Source organism: Megascapheus bottae, chromosome 4, assembly GCF_031878675.1.
Source record: "Megascapheus bottae isolate mThoBot1 chromosome 4, mThoBot2.hap1, whole genome shotgun sequence".
Lineage (NCBI taxonomy): Eukaryota > Metazoa > Chordata > Mammalia > Rodentia > Geomyidae > Megascapheus > Megascapheus bottae.
The window spans coordinates 47,596,974-47,617,564 of NC_143512.1; the positions used below are offsets into that span (position 1 = coordinate 47,596,974).

The following is a 20,591-nucleotide window of genomic DNA, read 5'->3' on the forward strand; positions in this document are numbered from 1 at the left end:
TAGACTTCACAAAGATCCTTTGTGCTGGGCCCCTCTGTTCTGCATTGTGTTTTCATCGCTTTTCTGAGAGGATTATTTCCTCTGATCTTGCTGAGTCATTATGATTTACTGTACTAACTTGGAAGGAGGCATGCAATTTGACTCATAGCTGATCATTTTTGGAGCATGCAAAAAAGTTAGGAAAATTTGGCTCTGACTTACCACATTGAGTCCAGTGGATGTTTCCTGTTTCTCTGAAAGATCTAGGCCCCAGCAAGGCGGGTGGGCTTGGCAAGGACTCGATCACTTCTTTGAGATAAGGATGAGTTCTCTTTGTTCCTACTTGGTGCTTCCTGGGAAGTGGTTATTGGGTGATGCTCTGGCTGCCCACACCCACTTCCCTATTCAACACCTGCTCTTTTCCCCTTCTCAGCCATACTCTCCTACCCGCTCCATCTCTCCTCGTTCCCCTTGTGCTGGGGGGATGCTTCCCAGCCTACTGTATCTCTTTTGTCCGTCCTGAGAAAGAGCCTGGTGCAGCTAGTGGAGTCAGGGAGGTATGAGCTTAGTCTTTACTTCTTCTCTGTTCTCTGGCCTTGAGAGGTTACTGATCCTTCAAAGACCTTATATATAAAGTGGAGATTTAAGGGCTAACTCTAGAGATTAGACTCAGGACAGCTGTGAATTAAGTGAGTGTTTAAAATAGTCTAGGGCTGAGGTAGCTCACTAGGAGAGTGCTTGTTTAGTATATGTAAGGCCCTGAGATCCAGGGTACTCAGGTTTGAACACAGGGTCTTAGGCTTGCCAGGCAGGTGCTAAAAATATACAAAGCATGGAGTTGGTGGCTTATACGTGTAGCTCTAACTGCTGGGTAAGCTGAGATCCCATAGGGCAAAAAGTCCATAAGATTTCATCTCCAAAAGAGATGAAAGTTGGACTGGAAGCGTAGTAGTGGTAGAACACTGAGAAAACTTGGCATTGGAAGAAAGGCTGGAGGTGGGTCCATGTTCTCTGCTCAGAATATAGTTCCAGAGTGACTGAGGGGAATACTAATGGCTGGCTAGTACTTTACTTTCGAGGCAGCTTTGGAAGATGAATGCCGAACACCTACTATGCATCTATCACTGTGTTGGGCTTTTTTTTTCCCCCTTCATTGTTAAGATAGGGCCCTCATTATTGGACCCCAGTCTGGCCTAGAACTAAAGTTCCTCCTTGCCTCTACTGAGTGATAGATTACAGGGGTGGACTACCACCCCTGCAATTTTCAAATGAGCAGTTTTAATACTGCTGAAATGCTCTGTGATTTGGAGGATGGCATCCTATGACATGACTCAGATTTGACATTTGTCTTTCTGCAGCCTCAGGAATCCCCCCTTCACTTAGCAGTTATCCACAACAACATCACAGTTATAAACATCTTGTTAGGTGCACAGCATGGTACAGACATCTTTGATCAGGTAAGACGAGCCCACTAAATCTGGTCTGTGTGTTTTTTCATGTTGGAACTCTGTCCATATTTATGGGGGATTCTGATCAAGTTCAAGGTGTCTGGGAAGACCATGTGTGTCTTTTCCATCTTTTCTCTCTGCAGCTTCCTCACCACTGCCAAGCAGTATCCCTCTTCTCATTTGCAGAGGCATGCCTATAGTTCAGCCAGGGTGTGATCAGACTCACCAGGAACAGCGGCAGCTAGCACTTTTTGATAAACACTAGCTCAGAGGTAAATTACCAAAGGCCCTTTAAATCAAACGCCACTCCTCCACTGTGAAATGCTGCCTCTGGCAGGGAGCCCTTCACCATAAGAAGGAAGCTTTGTTTCCACATTAGAGGCACTAAGCAAGTTTTCCTGTGCCCAAAGGCAAAAGAGCTCTCTTGGAATTAGAAGGAAAAAAAAAAATCCATCAGAGCCCAATCATCTGGAGCAGAATCAAATGCCCCATAAAGCAATCGGAGGCTGGATGAAAATAGAAAGTGGAATACAAAAGGGGAGGGCTGAGATCAGGCCACCCTCCCCACCCACTGCGGCCTTCTTCCTCGGGAAACTAGAAGTGGGAAAAGGAGCCTTTCCTGGGGCTGAAGCCAAATAGGGCCTGTGGGACTCTGAGCTTCAGAGAAGCCCCAGCTGTGCTGTCCATGTTGAAACCTGTGAGCAGTAGCTCTGTTGGTTCCTATCTTATTCACCTTCAGTGTGGCCTCCCTTTCCTCAATTCTCTGTAGCCTTTTGACTGCAGCTTCAGGGTTCAGTTTTGCCCTGACCAGCATGAAAACTTACCTTCACCTGTCGCCCTGCTCATCTAGGACATCTTGCATCCTTGAGTCTTTTACTAAAAGCCCCAAAGCTAGAGGGTAAGGGGCATCTCTTATTAGGGCATTTATTTATTCAGCTATGTTAATGCCCTGAATGTGTCCTACGGAGCAAATTCATCCCTATGTACACAATCAGAGCCTGGTGCTCATGTGGTTTTCCAGCATGGAGTGTGCACATCAAGTTAGCTGTCCAGTTACAGAACACTTCATCATTGTAAACTTTTTGGGTGTGAGCCTTTAAAATAAGAAAAGCCACATTTTATAAGTTGAGTGTTTATATAAAATAGAACACATATGTGTGCTTAAAAAAAAAGTAGTGGTAGTCCCTATTGGAGAAAGATAAGTGTTAACATTTTGGCATGTTTTTTGTCTTCTTACTTTAGCAGTATTGTCAAGATGAGATTTTGAAATTGTTTGAATGCTACATTAGAAATAGAAATAAACAATGAGTTGCTGCAAAAGCAAGCAGCTTGGTGAAGGTTGTAAAGCCACGTAGGCACCTGCCTTAGGTTAAAATTGGCCTGCCATGTAGTGGGAAGTCAAGGAGCATGCACAAAGGTCATCAATGACAGCAGCTGCCATCTGGAATGCATGTGCCAATGTGAAGCTTGCAGGGCAATTTAAAGGAACATTAGTACTGCTGACCTGTTAGGGCCTCAAACTCCACAAAGCCGTTGACTTAACAAAACACACCTTACACCTACGAATCTTGGCCAACGTTGGGATTTGATTTTGTGGGGAGATCTTTATTTTATGATGTTTGCACAATCTTCAGAAGAGCTTGTGCTTGTTTTTCTGAATTGGTAGAGAGACAGATCCTGAGTGGATTTGTCAGGTTAAGGGTGATGTCTAGAGAGATGAGCGTGAGAGGAGCATATTGCCATCTGCTGGTGAATCTTTAATGAGTGGTTTCTTGAAACCCTCAGCAAACAGGTGAGAAGAACACTGGCCTTCTGGCTGTGGGTGGCTGTGTGACCTTGGGGAAACTGCACCCTCTTTCTGGTGAAGGGGATGAGCTAAACAACATCCAGAGTTCCTTTCTACTATGATGTTTGATAAATATATTTACAACAACATTCAACAGGAGGATGGGATAAATAATTTTCTTGTGACTTTTTGCATTTCTCTTGAAACACTCATCTTCTGGCAGCAAAAGGTTGACTCTGTTAAATAGGAGAGGATTGCTGCTCAAGAGGCTGCAATCTGAGCATCATAGGGGTTCTGTTTTGTTTTCAGAGCTGTGGACTGAACTCAGCTAAATCCACTGAGCTAATTCCCCAACTCCTGAGGACCATAGTTTGAAGTCAGCTGGGGCAGAAAAGCCCGCGAAACTTTCACCTCCAATTCACTATTGAAAAGCTGGACTGGCTTAAGTGGTAGAGTGCCTGCCTTGAGCAAAAAAGCTTAGGACAGTATCCAAGTTCTGAGCTGAAGCCTCAGGACTGGCATTCACAAATTAAACAAAATGAAAACTAGACATTGGCCTGGGATGTGTGACTCAGATGGTAGAGAGTTTGCCTGGCTCCCCCAAGTCTTATATTCTTTAATATATTACAACGTCGAAAATTTAGAAAACAGAGAAAAGCATCAAGAAGGTAATAAAATCAACCTCAGCTACCACCCCATCTAGACATGCCCATGTTAATTATTTTTTTTTTTTGCCAGTCCTGGGGCTTGAACTCAGTGCCTGAGCTCTGTCATTGGCCTTTCTCAAGGCTAGTACTCTACCACTTGCGCCACAGCACCACTTCTGGCCTTTTCTATGTATGTTGTACTGAGGAATTGAACCCGGGTCTTCATGCATGCTAAGCAAGCACCCTACCACTAGGCCAAACTCCTGGCCCCTAGACATGCCCATTTTTAATGTGAAGTATTTTCTTCTCTGTCCTGATGTATACTTTTTTGTTTTTGTGGTAGTGGAGATTGACATGGGCCTCTCCCATACCAGGCAAGTACTCTTCCGTTTAACCATGTTCCCAGCACAGCTTTGTTTTTATTTTGGTTTTGAAACAGAATCTCACTGACTTTGACCAGTATGGCCCTGAAATCATGACCTTCCTAAATAGTTGGGATTACAGGTGTGAGTCACTATGCCCAGCTTTAAATCTATATCCCCTAAATTAAGATTTGTTATAGGGTTGATTCAAAAATTATATTGCAAATCTATCTTTGAAATGATTTTTATTATGGCAAATACATATTACTCAAAAGTTACCAATGTACATCTTTTAAGTGTACATTGTTGAGGTATTAGTTATTTGTTTACCCCATATCTATCTTCAGAACTTTAAAAATATTTTGTTTTCATTTTTTTGTAATATTGTCTTGAACTCAGTGCCTAATACTAGTTAGGCAGGTGCTCGACCACTTGAGCCATGCTTCTAATCTATGTTGCTTTAGTTATTTTTCAAGTAGGATCACACATTTTTTCCTTTGGTTTAATCTCAGAGCACTATCTTTCCACCTATTTTTTCTTCATAGCTGAGATTATAGGCATGGACTACTATGTCTGGCTTTGTTTATTAGAATGAAGTCTCACTGCCTTTTTTTGCCCAAGCTGGTCTTAGGTGTTTATCACTTCATCCTGGGACTCCAGACCCACCAATCAACTCCCGTTTCTTTCTCCCTAAACCCTGGAAACCACCTTTACTTTCTGTGACTGACTACTATACCTACCTCATATTTTAAGAGTGTGTATGTGTGTGAGAGTGTGTGTGTGTGTGTGTGTGTGTGTGTGTGTGTGTGAGAGAGAGAGAGAGAGAGAGAGAGAGAGAGAGAGAGAGAGAGAGAGAGACAGACAGAGAGAGACAGAGAGAGACAGAGAGACAGAGAGAGAGACAGAGAGAGAGACAGAGAGAGAGACAGAGAGAGGGAGAGGGAGAGGCAGAGAGAGTGTCTCACTATGTTTCCCAGGCTGTACTTGAACTTTTGGGCTGCACTGATCATCTAGCTTCCTTACACTCTTGAGTGTGACCACAGCTCTGAAATGGTTCTTCATGGGTACCTACTATTCCAACATAGGGCTATACCATAATTTATCTAATATGTTTCTGTTAGACAAATCACTTTCACCATTACAAACAATATGGAAGGACTGTCCCCTGTAGTCATGTGAAAAATACAATACTATCCATTTTCCCTTAAGCCTCTCCTGCACAGCTCTACTTCCCCTTGTCTCTATGAAAGATGCCTGCCTTCTTCCTGGCTGCAGTTACACCTGCAAATCTTGTCATGGCAGAAGCAGCAGACCCCTCTGCACATAGCTGCAGACCTTGGACACGTGGAGGCAGTGGAGGCTCTGCTGCAGGCAGGCTGTGACCTGAAGCTTACCAACAAGGTAACTGCACGCACTTCAATCTGGTCACTGAGCTGGCAGCTAAGCCCTCCCTGTGGGTGTGTGTGAGCAGTAGCATTTCCCTTGGGGAAATGGTCACCAACTAGAGACTTGTGTCTTCCCAGTCAGAGACACATGTCAGTTCATGTTGAGATTTGGGGGTCCTGCACATTCGAACTCAGAGCCTCATGCTCTCTGGTCTGTTGTTTTTTAAATAGGCTCTCAGCTGCTTAGACTAAGATCCTCCTATTTCTGTCTCCTGCAAAAGTGGAATGACAGGCATGTGAGGTTCTGCACCTGACCGGCATTTACCACTTAACCATTTAGGAGAGGGAAGCAAGGGCCTTGCAGCAGTGGCTCCTCTACTCAGCTGTACCCCAAGCTTAGGCTTTGCAAGGCCCTTGTAGGGTTCCTTGCTGGGGGACCCCCAGAATCCTATAGCAAAGCACTTCCTGATTTATGTTATTCTTCAGGATCTCCCATTTTACACGTGTACAATCAGAAATAGTGCTACCATAGTTTATGTTTTCTATTAAGGCTGTTGGTTTTTGTTTCTTTGTGCTGGTTCTGGGGATTGAACTCAGGGCCTGAGTGTTGTCCTGAGCTTGTTTTGGCTCAAGGCTAGCACTCTACCACTTGAGCTATTGCTCTATTTCCGGTTCTTTGAAGGTTAATTGGAGATAAGAGGCTCAGGGCTTTCTTATGGGGGCTGACTTGGAATCATGGTCCTCGGATCTCAGCTTTGAGTATCTACGATGACAAATGTCAACCATTGGTGCCCAGTAGGTATTGCATTTTTTTTTAATCATAAAAGTTACACAGGAGATAGCAAAGAAAGGAGTGACATTATCCAGAAAGCAATGTACTGAGGGGACTGAGAGTGTGGCCTAGTGGTAGAGTACTTGCCTAGCATGCATGAAGCCCTGGATTCCATTCCTTGGTACCACATACATAGAAAAGCCAGAAGTGGCCTTCTAAAGCTCTAGCCTTGAAAAAGCCCAAGGACAGTGCTCAGGCCCTGAGTTCAAGCCCCAGGACTGGCAAAAAAAAAAAAAGAAAAAAAAAAAGAGAAAGAAAGAAATGTACTCAAAATCTGACTTATGAAACTGCAACTACTCTGTATATCACCTTTATAGTAACAATAAAACAATAAAGTAATACAGAGACATTGTGGACAATGAAACATAGAAAAGCACAAGGAAGAAAAACAGGGCCATACCCTCAATTCCCATCCCAGATGGTTAGTTAAATTTAATATTTACTGTTAGTATTTTCCGGGGCATTATTCTGCAAGTGCCTCATTCTACACCTTCATTCACATCTAATGGCTGCACAGCGATTTTATGGAGTAGAAATTCATGGGCTGGCAGAAACTGCAGCTGGTGAAGATGTACATCCGGGTCTCTCTGTCCATATTACTACATCCTTTTTCTTTCTTTCTTTCTTTCTTTTCTTTTCTTTTCTTTTCTTTTCTTTTCAGAACAAAAGGCCAGGCAGGGTTAGCAGCCCCTAGGGTACAACTTGCTACAGTTTATTTTGTCTTCTTCTTTCAGGGTCCAGAACAGAGCTGACACCCAGTGCATATTTAACTACTGAATAAGCTACCTTTTCTATCTATTCCACTTAACTTTTTTTTTAGCTGAAGATGTGTTTCTAGGACAGACACAGACAGCTCCTTGAAGGTTTGGTGTAAGTTAGACTTTCCTAGAGCCTCTTCTGGGACCAGGTGGCCTCCATTCCCCCTTCTTCCTCAAGGGTGGAAGCATTGTACCTTCCTTTCCTGCTGCACTTCCTAGGGATATTTTCTAATGAGCTTGAAACCTCTGGCGTTCTGATGCTGCCTTCCCAAAATAGGCTAATTATGGTGATTCAAATGGCTTTACAAGCCAGAGTTTAGACATGTGCAATTAGAGGCTTGCTAAGTGCCTGTAAAATGCAGCTCTTCCTAATTTCATTACTGTCTCTTGATTAGAGACTGATTACTTTCAGCTTCAACTTTCCAGCTCACCTGGGTCTTAGTGCCTGGACCAATCATGAATCATTTGTGAGTGGGAATTGGACTTGAGGCCAGTAGCCACAGTGTAAGAGAGTTATTGAGATAAGCTGGATTGGTTGGATTCAAAACACAAGTTTATAGCATCTGAGCAAAGTTTGGAATTGCTTTTATTTATTTATCTTTTCCTAACCATTAATTTGAATTATCTTTTCTTTTTCTTTTTCTTTTCTTTTTTCTTTTTTAAATATGTTGTGGAGGCTTGAACTCAGGGCCTGGGCACTGTCCCTGAGATTTTTTGCTCAAGGTTAGTGCTCTATCATTTTGTGACAGAGCAACATTTCCAGTTTTCTGGTAGTTAATTGGAGATAAGAGGTTCATAGACTTTCCTGCCTGGGCTAACTTTGAACCACAATCCGTAGATCTCACCCTCCTGAGTAGGTAGGCTTACAGGCATGGACTACCACTGCCCAGCTTTATTTTCAGGACTCTTTATAGCCCATTTGAAAAGCAAATAAGAGTTATCCTTTTTCAGGGAAAGATGTTGAGACATGCAAGTTTGTAAACTGTGTATAGCTGAGGGGATACTCTGTGCAAAACTATGTGCCTTGCTTTGAGCTCTCTGTGTCCTGAGAAAGATGCCCCCCTTTGTAATTTGTAAAGGACACTATTATGCCCAGGACAGGCCTTTTTACTCATCCCATTTGGTTAAGAGTGGAATATTTTGCCCTCAGTAAGAGTCAGAATGTTATAGTTGAAGAGAGTTGTCTTGTGAGCTGAATTTGATGCCATAAGTTAAGTTTGCTGTCATTACTGATACTGTATACTGTTAACAATAAGACCAAGCTCTTCCTCTACTTCCTGATCTAAAGTAGCTCAAGCTCCTGCCATCCTGACAGCATTCCATTTAGGAAGCAAAAATCCTCCCTTCCCTCATTCTCTCTGATACTAGGCCTTGAACTCAGGCCCTATTTGGCAGGTGATGTACTGCCAGCCACCCTCTGGGATTTTTTTGTTTGTTTTTGGTACTATTCTTTCTCTAAAAATTTTATTATGAGGATAATGTATAGAGGGGTTACAGTTACATTTGTCAGGTAGTAGGTACATTACTTCTCTCACATTGATACCCCTTCTCATGTTTTTGTGCCCATTTCCCTCCACCCCAATCATCTTATTTCCCCCCTTCCCTTCCCTATTTCAAATAAATAAATATATATACAATATACCAGGTAACAAAGTCCGATACAGTACCAACATGAGGTTAATCATAAGGGCAAAAAAAGAGAAGAGAAGAGAAATAACATAGTATATTAAGAACAACAGTCACACAAGATAAAGCTCTTGTTTCCATATCCTAGAATTCATTTCATTTAGTCTCATCCTGTATGACCTTATGTACATAGGTTTTGAACTGTTGTAATCCTCTGCTAGGAGAGGATGTGTGGTACTGATTACTGTTGAGATAGGGTCTTCCTTCCTTCCTGTCATGTGCTTGCATTGTGTCCTACCTATTTTATGCTTCCCACAAAGCTAGGATTATAGGTATACATAACCATGTCCAGCTATTGGTCAAGAAGGGGCTCTCATGAACTTTTTGCATAGTCTATCTTCAAACCACAGTCCTCCCCATCTCAGCCTTCTGAGTAGCCAGGATTAAAGGCATGAGCCATCAGTGACTAATTTCTCTTCTCTATGAACATACTTCCCAGAAGTTACTGTGCTCTTTCATTTATACAGCATTGGCCATAACATAGGTCATATACACAATTGCAAGGGAGGATAGACTATGTTAGGGTGGTACATGTCCCAGAGCTGAGGACAGAACTCACGGCCTTGCACCTGCCAGGCAGGGGCTCTTCCACTGAGCTAAATCCCCAATCCCCTAAGGATTTTATATATATTAGCCCTGGGTGCAGCTGAAATGTAGGACTGGCCCAAGTTCACTCAACAAGGAAGTGGTGGGATCAGGATCTGAACCTAGGCTCCTTGTTCCCAAACTGGACTTCCTGACTACCAGGCCATACCATCAGACTTTAATCATAGCATTTATTTTCCTTTAAAATTTTCAGCAAGGAAGGACTGCCCTGGCTGTGGCCTCCAGGAGCAACCACAGCCTTGTGGTGGACATGATCATTAAAGCTGAGAGGTACTACGCCTGGAGAGAGGTAAGGAAGGCCTGTGTGGCACAGCCATGACTCTTCTGGCATCCCCTGCCTTCCTGGGCATTGGGGTACCTAGACAACTCTCTGCTGGTTAGTATTGGTAACTGGCCCTCTTCCCCTCACTTCTGCTACTTCTCCCCTGTGCCTCTGTTGGCATCAGCAGCAGAACTGATGGTGGGTGGTGGCTCCAATGGGCCCAGCAGCCCAGGTGGCCTAGGCCAGCAGGCCTAGTATGGCAGCCTGTGGGGGTCTGCTCCTAGGTCTCTGGCCACAGTCTCTTCTAGAAAGTTCTGGAGAGTCAAAAGATACTCCTGTTGTGTCTATAGTTTTCATCCTGCTCCTAGGGGCTGGGTGATACTCAAGTGTTTTGTGACAGTCATGAAACTCTACTCATTCAGGAACACAAAAGCCCTGTCTTTAGGTCCATTCTTTGCCTTTCCTTCGTTTTTGGTTCTCACACAGCTTCTCAGTTGACTGCCCTCCCCTTCCACACTGAAGTCTGGGCCTCTGGCAGGCATGAGGCCCTAACCAGACGACAGGATGTCCTTACCCGGCAGCCTTCATTTGTCGGATGTGTTGTCTCCTGCTTGGGCTGCATGGATATACCTCTGGCCCATGTCTTTCCCCCAGAATGCAGGTCTTGCCCCCAGGCCTGAACTGCTGCTCTGTCAATTCTGGGACTCTTCTTCAACATCCTCAAAGCAATAGCATTTATTGTCAGTGTCTTCCTCACAATCCTGAAAAGTGTGTCCGAAAGCAGTGTGAACATGCTGTGAACCTCCCCTCCCCTCCCTCCTACTTTAATTGTTCCTTTTCCCCTTCCCTCTTTTCACCCTCCCTTCCTCTTTCCCTCTTCCTCACCCTCTCCCTCTACCCCCACTTTCCTCTCCCTCCTCTCTCTATATTTTTGTTTTTTAAGATAATCTCATTAACTGTCTGGGCTGGCCTTAGCCTCAAGATCTTCCTGTCTGCATAACAGCAGGTGTGAATCACCATGTTCAGCCTCTATTCCACCTTTTTCTTTTTCTAATTTCAAGACATAGTTTTCTATTTTGGATGATCAAAAAAAAAATGACCCAGGATAGATAACACTTAGCAATTATATGTGGAACACATACCAACTCTGAAATAAGTGATCTTGCCTGAAATAGCTTTTCAATGTAGGTGAATGAGGAGAGCATGAGGAAGCCCTCAGCAGGCTTCACTTTGACATTCAAGCAAGACCACAGCCTGGAGACCAGACACATCCGCACGCTTCTCTGGAACTTGGCTTACCGGCAGTTGCATGTTAACGAATGGCAGAGGTTGGCCCGCTTGTGGAGCTTTACAGATGACCAGATCAGAGCCATTGAGGCCCAGTGGTCAGGTGAGCATGGGCCAGATCAGCCAGTGCAGGGATAGCACCCTCCCTCTTCCCAGCCAGTTCCTGACTCCACATCATCACCTCAGGAGGTGGGAGAGGGACAGACAGACGTGGTTGGTAAGTATGCAGAGCTTACATTCTTGAGAGAGGCAGTAAGCTGTGTGTGTAGAGGGGTGACTCCTTTTACTGAAGCATAGGAGATGACAAGTATAGGTCTCACAAGAAACCAAGGTTCCTAGCTGGATGGCATCATGTCATCAAGCCTGTGAATAGTTGGCCTGCCACTGGGAAGCCAGTCCCATTTCTGGTGTCCCTTGAATCTTTTTTTTTTTTAACTGTCATTTATTAATTGTACAAAGGGATTTCATCGAGACATTAGTAGCCAGGTAAACAATGAATCCCTGCCAGCTCAGCCCCTTGATCCCTCTCCCCCACTTCCCCAATTTCAGCAGGCATCATTCCTGTATTCCCATACATGCAAACAAACCGGTTGGACCCTATTCATTCCCCATCACCCTGTTTGCTGAGCCTCCCCACTCCTGTTGGTATCCCTGTGCTCCCAGCCTTTACAAAGGGCTCCCAGTCCCCTCTTTTAGTTTTGGTGATACTTATTATTTATTATTATTTTAGTTAGGGTTTCACATTCATCCCTGGAGCCAGCTTGAACCTCGATCCTCTTCCATCCAGTCAGCACACCATTCAGGAAAGAAGGAATAGAAGGACCACAAATCTAAAACTGTGATAATTTATGTCTTTATATTCATGAATTTTATGTAGTTTTTTTTTAAATTATCATTTGGATTTCTGTAGGGATTAGTAAACTGGCACTGTAACACAGCGTCTGAGGTAATTGGTTTACAAGGTGAAAAGGTCTACTCTGGCTTTTGTTCACAGTTGCTCTGTTGCTTTGGGTCTGTGGATAAGATAGCACAGCTGGTGGGAGTTAGATGGTGGGATCACAAACCTGTGGGCATACACACTACACACAAGCAAACCATGGGACTCTTCTTTGCATGGCTAAATTTAAGGGTACATCTTCATAGGAACTATGAAGTGATATGCTAAAAATATTAAAGATTAGTTCCAGTAAATATTCCTGAGAACTCCTTTTTGGAGGCCATCTCTTCCTTTTAAGGCTTTCCTTTCACATTCAAATAAACTTTCTCTGTTTATCTTTAAAAAGAAAATAAAAAGATTTCTTCTTTGTCATTTTGTTAAGATTTTTCCTTTGTAATTAATTAGGCCTGGGGTGTTCTGTGATGCCCTCAAAAAATTGAGTTGTCTTTTAGAAATCCCTCTTGTCTTAAATACTTCCCCACTAGATAAGGAAGATTTAAAAGTAGATTAGTCAAATCTTTAGAAGTAAGCCTAGAAGTGCAGCTCAGGGCTAGAAAGCCTGCATCACATGGAAGACCCTGGGATCTGTCTCCAGCACAGCAAAAACTCAAATAATACATAAAAAATATTAGTTTGCCTAGTATGCATGAAGCCCTGGGCTCTATTCTCCAGTACTACTTACACAGAAAAAGCTGGAAGTGGTGTCAAGGGTTTGTCTGAAGCCAAGTCACAGAATGAGAAATCCCATCTGAGTTTCAGACTTTCCTAAGAGCGGTTTCTGGACACAGGGGACTTGGACAGCACAGAATGTTGTTGCAGAAAGTCTGACTCAGGACCTGCATTTTAATGAGATGCCTAGTGACTTACACACTTGGAGCAGGAGATGCGATGCTCTTGAGCACAGCAGCTGTCCTCCCATCGCCCAAAGTGCCTCACATTCAAACTGCCATCACCACCTATAGACCTGGCAGGGGCTTAGTTCCATAAATGCTTCTTTAGGTATATGCAGGCATAGGAGTTATAAACGAAGACCCCAGAAATCCAGACACTGGCCATCAGAAAGCAGCAGCAGGCCAGAACTGAAGGCTTTTCTGCAGCTCTGGGTTCCTGGTCTGACAGCTGTCAGGGGAGGATTGCATGTGCAGCTAGTGGGGTGGAGGAAACTTAAAATCAAGGTCTCTTTGGTCTTTCATGAGACCTCTTGTCACTGGCACAGGAAAGCAGAGCTTCCGTGAGCATGGCCACAGGGCTCTGCTCATCTGGCTGCATGGGGCCCTGATGACACAGTCCTCCCCGGCAAAACATCTGTATGAAGAGCTGGTGCGTGCAGGTTTCCCTGAACTAGCAGGTGAGTCACAGTTCCCCCAGACAGAATCTCTCTCTGTTCGTAAAAAAATGGGGGACAGTTGACAAAACAGGCTTGGAATGGCAAGCACTGCCAAGGACTCATACACGGCCAATGGTTTCTCCTTTGGTAAATGTCCCAGCTTACAATGGTCCTGTGTTAGCCCCGTGGTAAAACACACACACACACACACAACCACTCTGCACAAATCTAACAATAGGGGCTGATGGAATGGCTTAAGTATAAGACCCCAAGTTCAACCATCCCCCAAATTATCAGTAGTTGATATTACAGATCTTATAGAATGACCCCATCTGAAGTGACATATGGGAACAGTAAACATTATTTTATAGAAGCAGTTGTGCCTGAATTTGAGGCATAAATAAGTGAATCTAGCCACTGGTTCAGTATAGTTTCAAGTATAAGTAGTTCACGGATGATACCTTACCTCCCCAGGACATTATCCTCTGAGAACTGGGCTTTCCTCATCATTATATTTATTCTTGCCTCTGCAGGAAAAGACCAGGGAGTGGTGGAGTTTGTGCTCCAGAGCAGGACTGTATCATTTCTGTATGATCTTCTATAAGTTTTGGTTCCTCACCATATCAGAGTTCCTATCTATTAATGAGGGAAGGCAATAAACCCCTCTACATCAAAGGGCTGTCATGGGATTGAGCAGTATTGTCTAACCCGTAGTATTTCTTTAAAAATATTAGCTACTCATCATACTTAGTATCCTATTTTTTTTTTTTCCAGAAAAGATTCGACAATTCAAGAGCACACCTGACTCTAGCTCCAAGAAATGTATGGTTTCCTAAATGCCCAAAAGAGATGTCTTTAAATGTTTCACTTCCGGTTTGTTCAACTTCAATCCCACTTGTGCCATGAATTTCATTCAGAGACCACTAGTAGTTCTCCAGCTGTCCAATAAATACTCATAATTTGGCTTGTTAAGTGGTGGCTTCTCTGTTTCTCATGACTGAAGGTCCTGGCACATTGCTTAGAACAGACTTACTCTGTGTGTCCATAAGCATAAATGTGAACAAGCAGGGAAATAGATGGTCTTATGAGACAGATGACACTGAAAGTGGCCTGAGAACAATCAGCCAACCACACATTCGTGGGGGAGCCTTAAGTTCTTTTGTTCCTAAGCTAATTCTGCCCAGATGACTTCTTTGTATTGAGCAGCCACTGAAAAGTTTCTGTCCAGTCCCAGCAGGTCTGCTGGGCCAGTGTCAGTTCAGAGAGGACAATGTAGCTGGATGCTGGTTTCAAACAAGGTGAGGAAGAACACCAGAGGCATATATCATTCTAACAGGTGAATCCCTATTGATGCTTCTAGAACTTTATTTTGGTGCTAATATTGAAAACCTTTATTTTAATGTCTTTAATGTTAATGTCTTTATCATTTAAAAGTAAAAATATCTTAGTTTTCCTCTTCCTACTTCTCTTTTATTCCTTCCTCCTCTTCCTTTCATGTTTTTCCACTTTCCCTTAGGGTCTCACAATATAGCCCAAGCTGGCCTCACATCTTCCAAGTACTGGGATTATAGGCATGCACCACCATGCCTGGCTTAAAAGTATCTTCGTTTGCTTTTTATTAGGTTTTTCTTTTTGGTGGTTCATGGAGCTTGAACTTGGCCTGGGTACTGTCCCTGAGCTCTTCAGCTCAAGGCTACCACCTTAACCCTGGGTTTGGGTATTATCCCTGAGCAATTCAGCTCAAGGCTACCTCACTACCCTCGAGCCAAGCTCCACTTCCAAGCTCTACTTCCAGTTTTCTAGAAGTCAATTAGAGATAAGAGTCTCAGGTTCTTTTGTGCCTGGGCTGGCTTTGAATCTTTATCCTCAGATCTTTCTCCTGAGCAGCTAGGATCACAGGCATGAGCTACCACGCCTGGCTGTTTTTTGTTTTTTGTTTGCCAGTCCTGGGCTTGAGCTCAGGGCCTGAACACTGGCCTTGGACTTTCTCAAGGCTAGAGCTCTACCACTTGAGCCTCAGCACCACTTCCGGCTTTTTTCTATGTATGTGGTACCGAGGAATCGAACCCGGGTCTTCATGCATGCTAGGCAAGCACTTTAACCACTAGGCCAAACTCCCGGCCCCACGCCTGGCTGTTTTTTAAAGAATATTTTTAGTGACATTCCTTGTCAAAATTTTGTGTAAATTATGGCTCAGTAACAGTGGAACTGACTCTTTTAGAAACTACTTCATAAACAACAGGATTTATAAATCCAATGATATAATCAGTGACAGGCTGAATATATTTACAAATGAAGTTTATTTTTAAATTTTAATTTAAAAAAGCATTGTTTAAATAAAAATAACATTAAAATATTTTCTACACATAGTTACAAAGGATGGTACAGCTTGCTAAAGAGGTAAATTTGACAAGATGAACATGATGTTCTAATGCAGATGGAACAAAGTTAGAGGGATGAGGGCCAGTGTGCGAACAGGTTCACCTCAGTCAACCACTTTTATGGACTGAACATGTGTCAGAGACTGCGTGTGAGCTGATCTGTTTCCAAGAGATCTGGCAGCTGGGGCACCTTCAGGATGGATGGTTCGTGGATATTTCGCAGCAGCTGCTTGAGAAATAGTTTGCTGAAAAGACAAAAGTTGCTTTAGTAATCCCTTTAGATTCTGTTTATCTACAAATTAAGCATCTAGTAGACAGAAGTAATAGGTGGGGTAAAACAGCCATGAACAGACAATGAAGCCTTTGTCCAGGATGAACCCAGGACCTGAGTTCAGCACCCACACTGAATAGACAGCAGGGATGGGCGTGTCCCTCCTCTGCCACCTGGTGCTCTCCACTCTAGCCCACATTAACCCGAGTGTCTAATTCTGGGAGACACCGGGAAGCACTGACGATTCAATGTGGTCCTTATTCCAAACCACAGAAGCATTTTTGCCTATTTCTGCTTCTATGTGTTTTTCTATTTACCATATGGGATTTTTTTTAACTACTAGAAATATGCAGACAATTGTATTGATAAAAGGGGAAGAAGATGAAAAACCACCAACAACAAAAAACCCAGGAGCACAAGTCAAAAGTAGAAAAAGTTTCTTTCTAATCAACTCTGTTATACAAGCAGCTAGTTCATAAGTACAAAGGGTTTGTTCTAAATCATTATATATTTTACCATTTTGGCCACCAGCACACTGAATTCTTTTTTTGTGCTGTTTGACAGAAGAAGAAATGTTTCTCTGAAACCAATCTCTTCACAGAGAGAAAAAAAGACATGGTAAATATAGTGTATGGAGATGGTAAGCAAGAGGAGGAAAAACAAGTGCTAGGCAGGATGAATTTTTGTATCTCTCAAACTCTTTTGATGGCTTTTCTAGTGTACAAACTCTCAGGAAAAAGACGGTGGATAATAATTCATTGTGGACTCACCACTGTGACTGGATGATGTTTTTCCACAACAACGGAGCTCATGGGAGGAGAAACTCCCATTATAGCCAAACTGCTATTAATTCTATTCTTTGAAGCAAAATCACATCTCCCCGTGATCCGGGCTGTAATTGTTTTTGAAGCTTTCTGCTGTGCTGAAGTTACCACTCTTGGCACATACTACAAAACAAACAAATATCCAGTTGGTAGAAAAGTCATAGCAAATCTCTCTCTCTCTTTTTTTTAAAAATATTTACTTTATTAACATTCATTTTTTTACATCATATTTCAAATGTCAAGTTTAAAAAATAAGTATTCAAGAACGGGGTCTCTATATGCAAGCAGTGGCACATAAATTTAAGAATAAAATTTAAAATTTATTATTTTTAAAAAATGGGACTAGTTACGATCATGAGTACATTACTTCTTGCACAGTCTTCCCTTCCCATGATTTTCTCCCACTTTCCCTCCCCTGTCTCCTTCTCAAGTTGCAAAGTTCATTTCCAACAAATTCTCATGGTAAATCTCTATTTCTTTCAAAGAAAACACACAGCACAGGTCACCAGTGGCTCATGCTTATAATCCTAGCTACTCAGGATGCTGACATCTAAAGATCAGGATTGGAAGCCAGTCTAGGCAGGAAAGTCTGTGGGACTCCAATTTCCAATTAACCACCAAACCCCCCCCCAAAACCCAACAAAACAAACAAACAAATAAACAAAAACTGGTGGGGAGCTGTGGCTCAAGAGGTAGCTTTGAGCAAAAAAATCAGGGCAGTGGCTACACCTTGAATTCAAGCTCAGAACTGCTGTGTGTGGGTATGTGCATGCGTACATATACTAACATCACTTAAAAATAAAGTTTGACGCAGGAGCTGGAACAGAGAATCGCCACCTTGGAAAAATCTGTCAGAATCCACCAGAGAGAGCTCCAGGAACTGGCAGATGCAGCAAAGAAGTCTAATCTTCGTATAATAGGGATTGATGAGGGGGCCGAATTTCAGGACAAAGGAATGCAACCCCTATTCACCAAAATCATAGCAGAGAACTTCCCCAACCTCAAAAGGGAAAATACTCACATTATTGAAGGTTTCAGGACTCCAAAAAGGCAAGATCCTAGAAAGAACTCATCTAGACATATCATAGTAAAGGCACTAGACCCGAATACCAAGGAATTGATCTTAAATGCTGCAAAAACAAAGACCTATACTACAATGGGAAAAAAATTCGAATCACAGCAGATCTTTCCACGCAAACTCTAAATGCAAGAAAAGCTTGGAAAAACATCATTGATGTCCTGAAGACCAACAACTACCAACCCAGACTGATATATCCAGCTAAACTAGCATTTACATTTGAGGGAGAAACAAGAATATTTCACTCTAAAGAGAAGCTTTATGAATACGTGCACACTAAACCAGTGTTACAAAAAGTATTAACTAATCGAGAACAAATTGTAGAACATCAAGAACCCCCATCAAGAAGCAAATATCTATAATTCACTAAACACAAAAGGGGGGAAAAAGAGATAAAGAAACTTAGAAGTAAAAATAAATAATGACAATGGACACTGACCACTTCCCTATAATTTCCCTAAATGTGAATGGGCTGAACAATCCAATCAAAAGACACAGAGCAGCAGACTGGATTAAGAAACACCACCCATCCATATGTTGCTTCCAAGAGACCCACCTCACTGCCAAAGACAGAAACAAATTCCAAGTGAAAGGATGGAAATGAATTTTCCACTCCAATGCACCAAGCAAAAAAGCAGGAATAGCAATCTTAATCTCCAACAAAAGTAACTTCTCAGTAAAATCAGTACATAAAGATAGAGACGGCCATTATATATTAGTAAAGGGTACAATCCATGCCCATAATATTACAGTTATAAACATCTACTCTCCCAATACGGGAGCACCCAAATTCGTCAAACAAACTCTCTTAGAATTACAGCACAAGATAGACTCAAACACAATCATAGTGGGAGACCTCAATACACCACTCTCAACAAATGACAGGTCAACTCAACAGAAGTTAAGCAAAGATACCATAGACTAAAACGACATCATAGCCCAGCTGTGCTTAACAGATATACACAGAGTCTTCCAACCAACGGCGAAACTTTTTACATTTTTCTCAGCAGCACATGGAACACTCTCCAAAATAGATCATATAATAGTTCATACAGAAAACTTAAGCAGATACAAGAGGACTGATATAATCCCATGCATTCTATCAGACCACAGTGGAGTCAGACTAATTCTGAACAATGCAGTCAAAGTCAAAAAACATTCAATCACGTGGAAACTGAACAACACACTTCTGAATAACTCCTGGGTAACAGATCAGATCAGAAAAGAAATTAAAAACCTCCTTGAATGTAATGACAATCAAGAAACATCACAAAGGAACTTATGGGACACAGCAAAGGCTGTTCAGGAGGCAAATTTATCGCCCTAGGAGCCCATATTAAAAAGACAGAAGAGCATGTAAATAACCTAAAAAAAACCCTGAAACACCTAGAGGAACAAGAAAAAGTTAATTCTAAAACAACTAGAAGGACAGAAATAACAAAAATAAAATCAGAAATATCAGAGATTGAAATAAGATCTACTCTACAAAAAATCGATAAATCAAAGAGTTGGTTTTTTCAGTCAACAAAATAGACAGACCCCTGCAAGATTAATCAAAAAAAGGAAAGGGGAGACTCAAATAAACAAGATTAGAGACCCCACGGGAACAATCACAACTGATTCTCAAGAAATTCAGTCCATAATGAATTGGTACTACCAGGGCCTATATTCAAAGAAACAAGAAAATCTAGTAGAAATGGATGATTTCTTAAATAAATATAGGCTACCCACACTGAACAACGACGAGGTAAACAAATTGAACAAACCAATCTCTTACAACGAAATTGTGGAAGCAATCAGGGAAATGCCAACCAAAAAGAGCCCAGGTCCAGATGGATTCACTGCGGAATTCTACAAGACATTTAAAGATGAAATAACACCTATACTCTTGAAACTCTTCCGAGAAATAGAAACACAAGGAGCAATACCAAACTCATTTTATGAAGCTAATATTACTCTCATCCCCAAACCAGGGAAACACCCAACAAAAAAAGAAAACTACAGACCTATCTCTCTAATGAACACAGACACAAAACTCCTCAATGAAATATTGGCCAACAGAATCCAGAAACAAATTAAAAAAATCATACACTATGATCAAGTAGGCTTCATCCCACAAATGCAAGGCTGGTTTAACATTCGCAAATCAATGTAATACATCACATCAATAGAACTAAGGATAAGAATCATATGATAATTTCTCTGGACGTGGAGAAGGCATTTGACAAAATACAACATCCATTCATGTTGAAAGCACTAGAAAAAATAGGAATAAGAGGCACCTTCCTCAAAATAGTGAAAGCCACATATGAAAAACCTACAGTCAGTATTATACTAAATGGTGAAAGACTGGGACCATTCACCTTAAAATCAGGAACTAGACAGGGATGCCCACTCTCTCCACTTCTCTTCAATATAGTGCTGGAACCATTAGCCAGAGCAATAAGGCAAGAAAAGGACATCAAAGGGATCCACATAGGGAAAGAAGAAATTAAACTATCCCTATTCGCAGATGACATGATCCTCTACTTGAATGACCCAACAAACTCCACTCCCAAACTTCTAGAATTAATAAACTACTTTAGCAAAGTGGCAGGATACAAAATTCACCTTCAGAAGCCAGTAACCTTCTTGTACACTAACAATACACAAACAGAAGGCCAAATCCAGAAAATGATCCCATTCACAATAGCCCCCAAGAGAATAAAATACTTAGGAATATACTTAACCAAAGA

At 42.2% G+C, this 20,591-nt stretch overlaps 2 protein-coding genes across 5 annotated transcripts in view; one reads left to right on the plus strand and one right to left on the minus strand.

Annotated features, from left to right (window-relative positions):
* The window catches only part of Ankdd1b (ankyrin repeat and death domain containing 1B), a 51,795-nt gene extending 37,207 nt beyond the window's left edge, over positions 1-14,588 (plus strand). Inside the window, exons 10-15 of one of the 3 annotated variants that reach the window (XM_090331135.1) lie at positions 1,338-1,436; positions 5,525-5,623; positions 9,683-9,778; positions 10,940-11,141; positions 13,192-13,323; positions 14,077-14,588. In XM_090331135.1, the coding sequence (XP_090187261.1) occupies positions 1,338-1,436; positions 5,525-5,623; positions 9,683-9,778; positions 10,940-11,141; positions 13,192-13,323; positions 14,077-14,138 (690 nt within the window). In that variant the 3' untranslated portion in view covers positions 14,139-14,588. The remainder of the gene's footprint in view (positions 1-1,337; positions 1,437-5,524; positions 5,624-9,682; positions 9,779-10,939; positions 11,142-13,191; positions 13,324-14,076) is intronic. The other 2 variants (XM_090331133.1, XM_090331134.1) reach the window with 2 other exon arrangements.
* Positions 14,589-15,606: 1,018 nt separating this feature from the next.
* Poc5 (POC5 centriolar protein) overlaps positions 15,607-20,591 on the minus strand; it is a 38,399-nt gene continuing 33,414 nt past the window's right edge. For both annotated transcript variants that reach the window (XM_090331848.1, XM_090331849.1), the window contains 2 exons: positions 16,725-16,901; positions 15,607-15,928 (listed from right to left, as the gene is read on the minus strand). In XM_090331848.1, the coding sequence (XP_090187974.1) occupies positions 15,788-15,928; positions 16,725-16,901 (318 nt within the window). In that variant the 3' untranslated portion in view covers positions 15,607-15,787. The remainder of the gene's footprint in view (positions 15,929-16,724; positions 16,902-20,591) is intronic.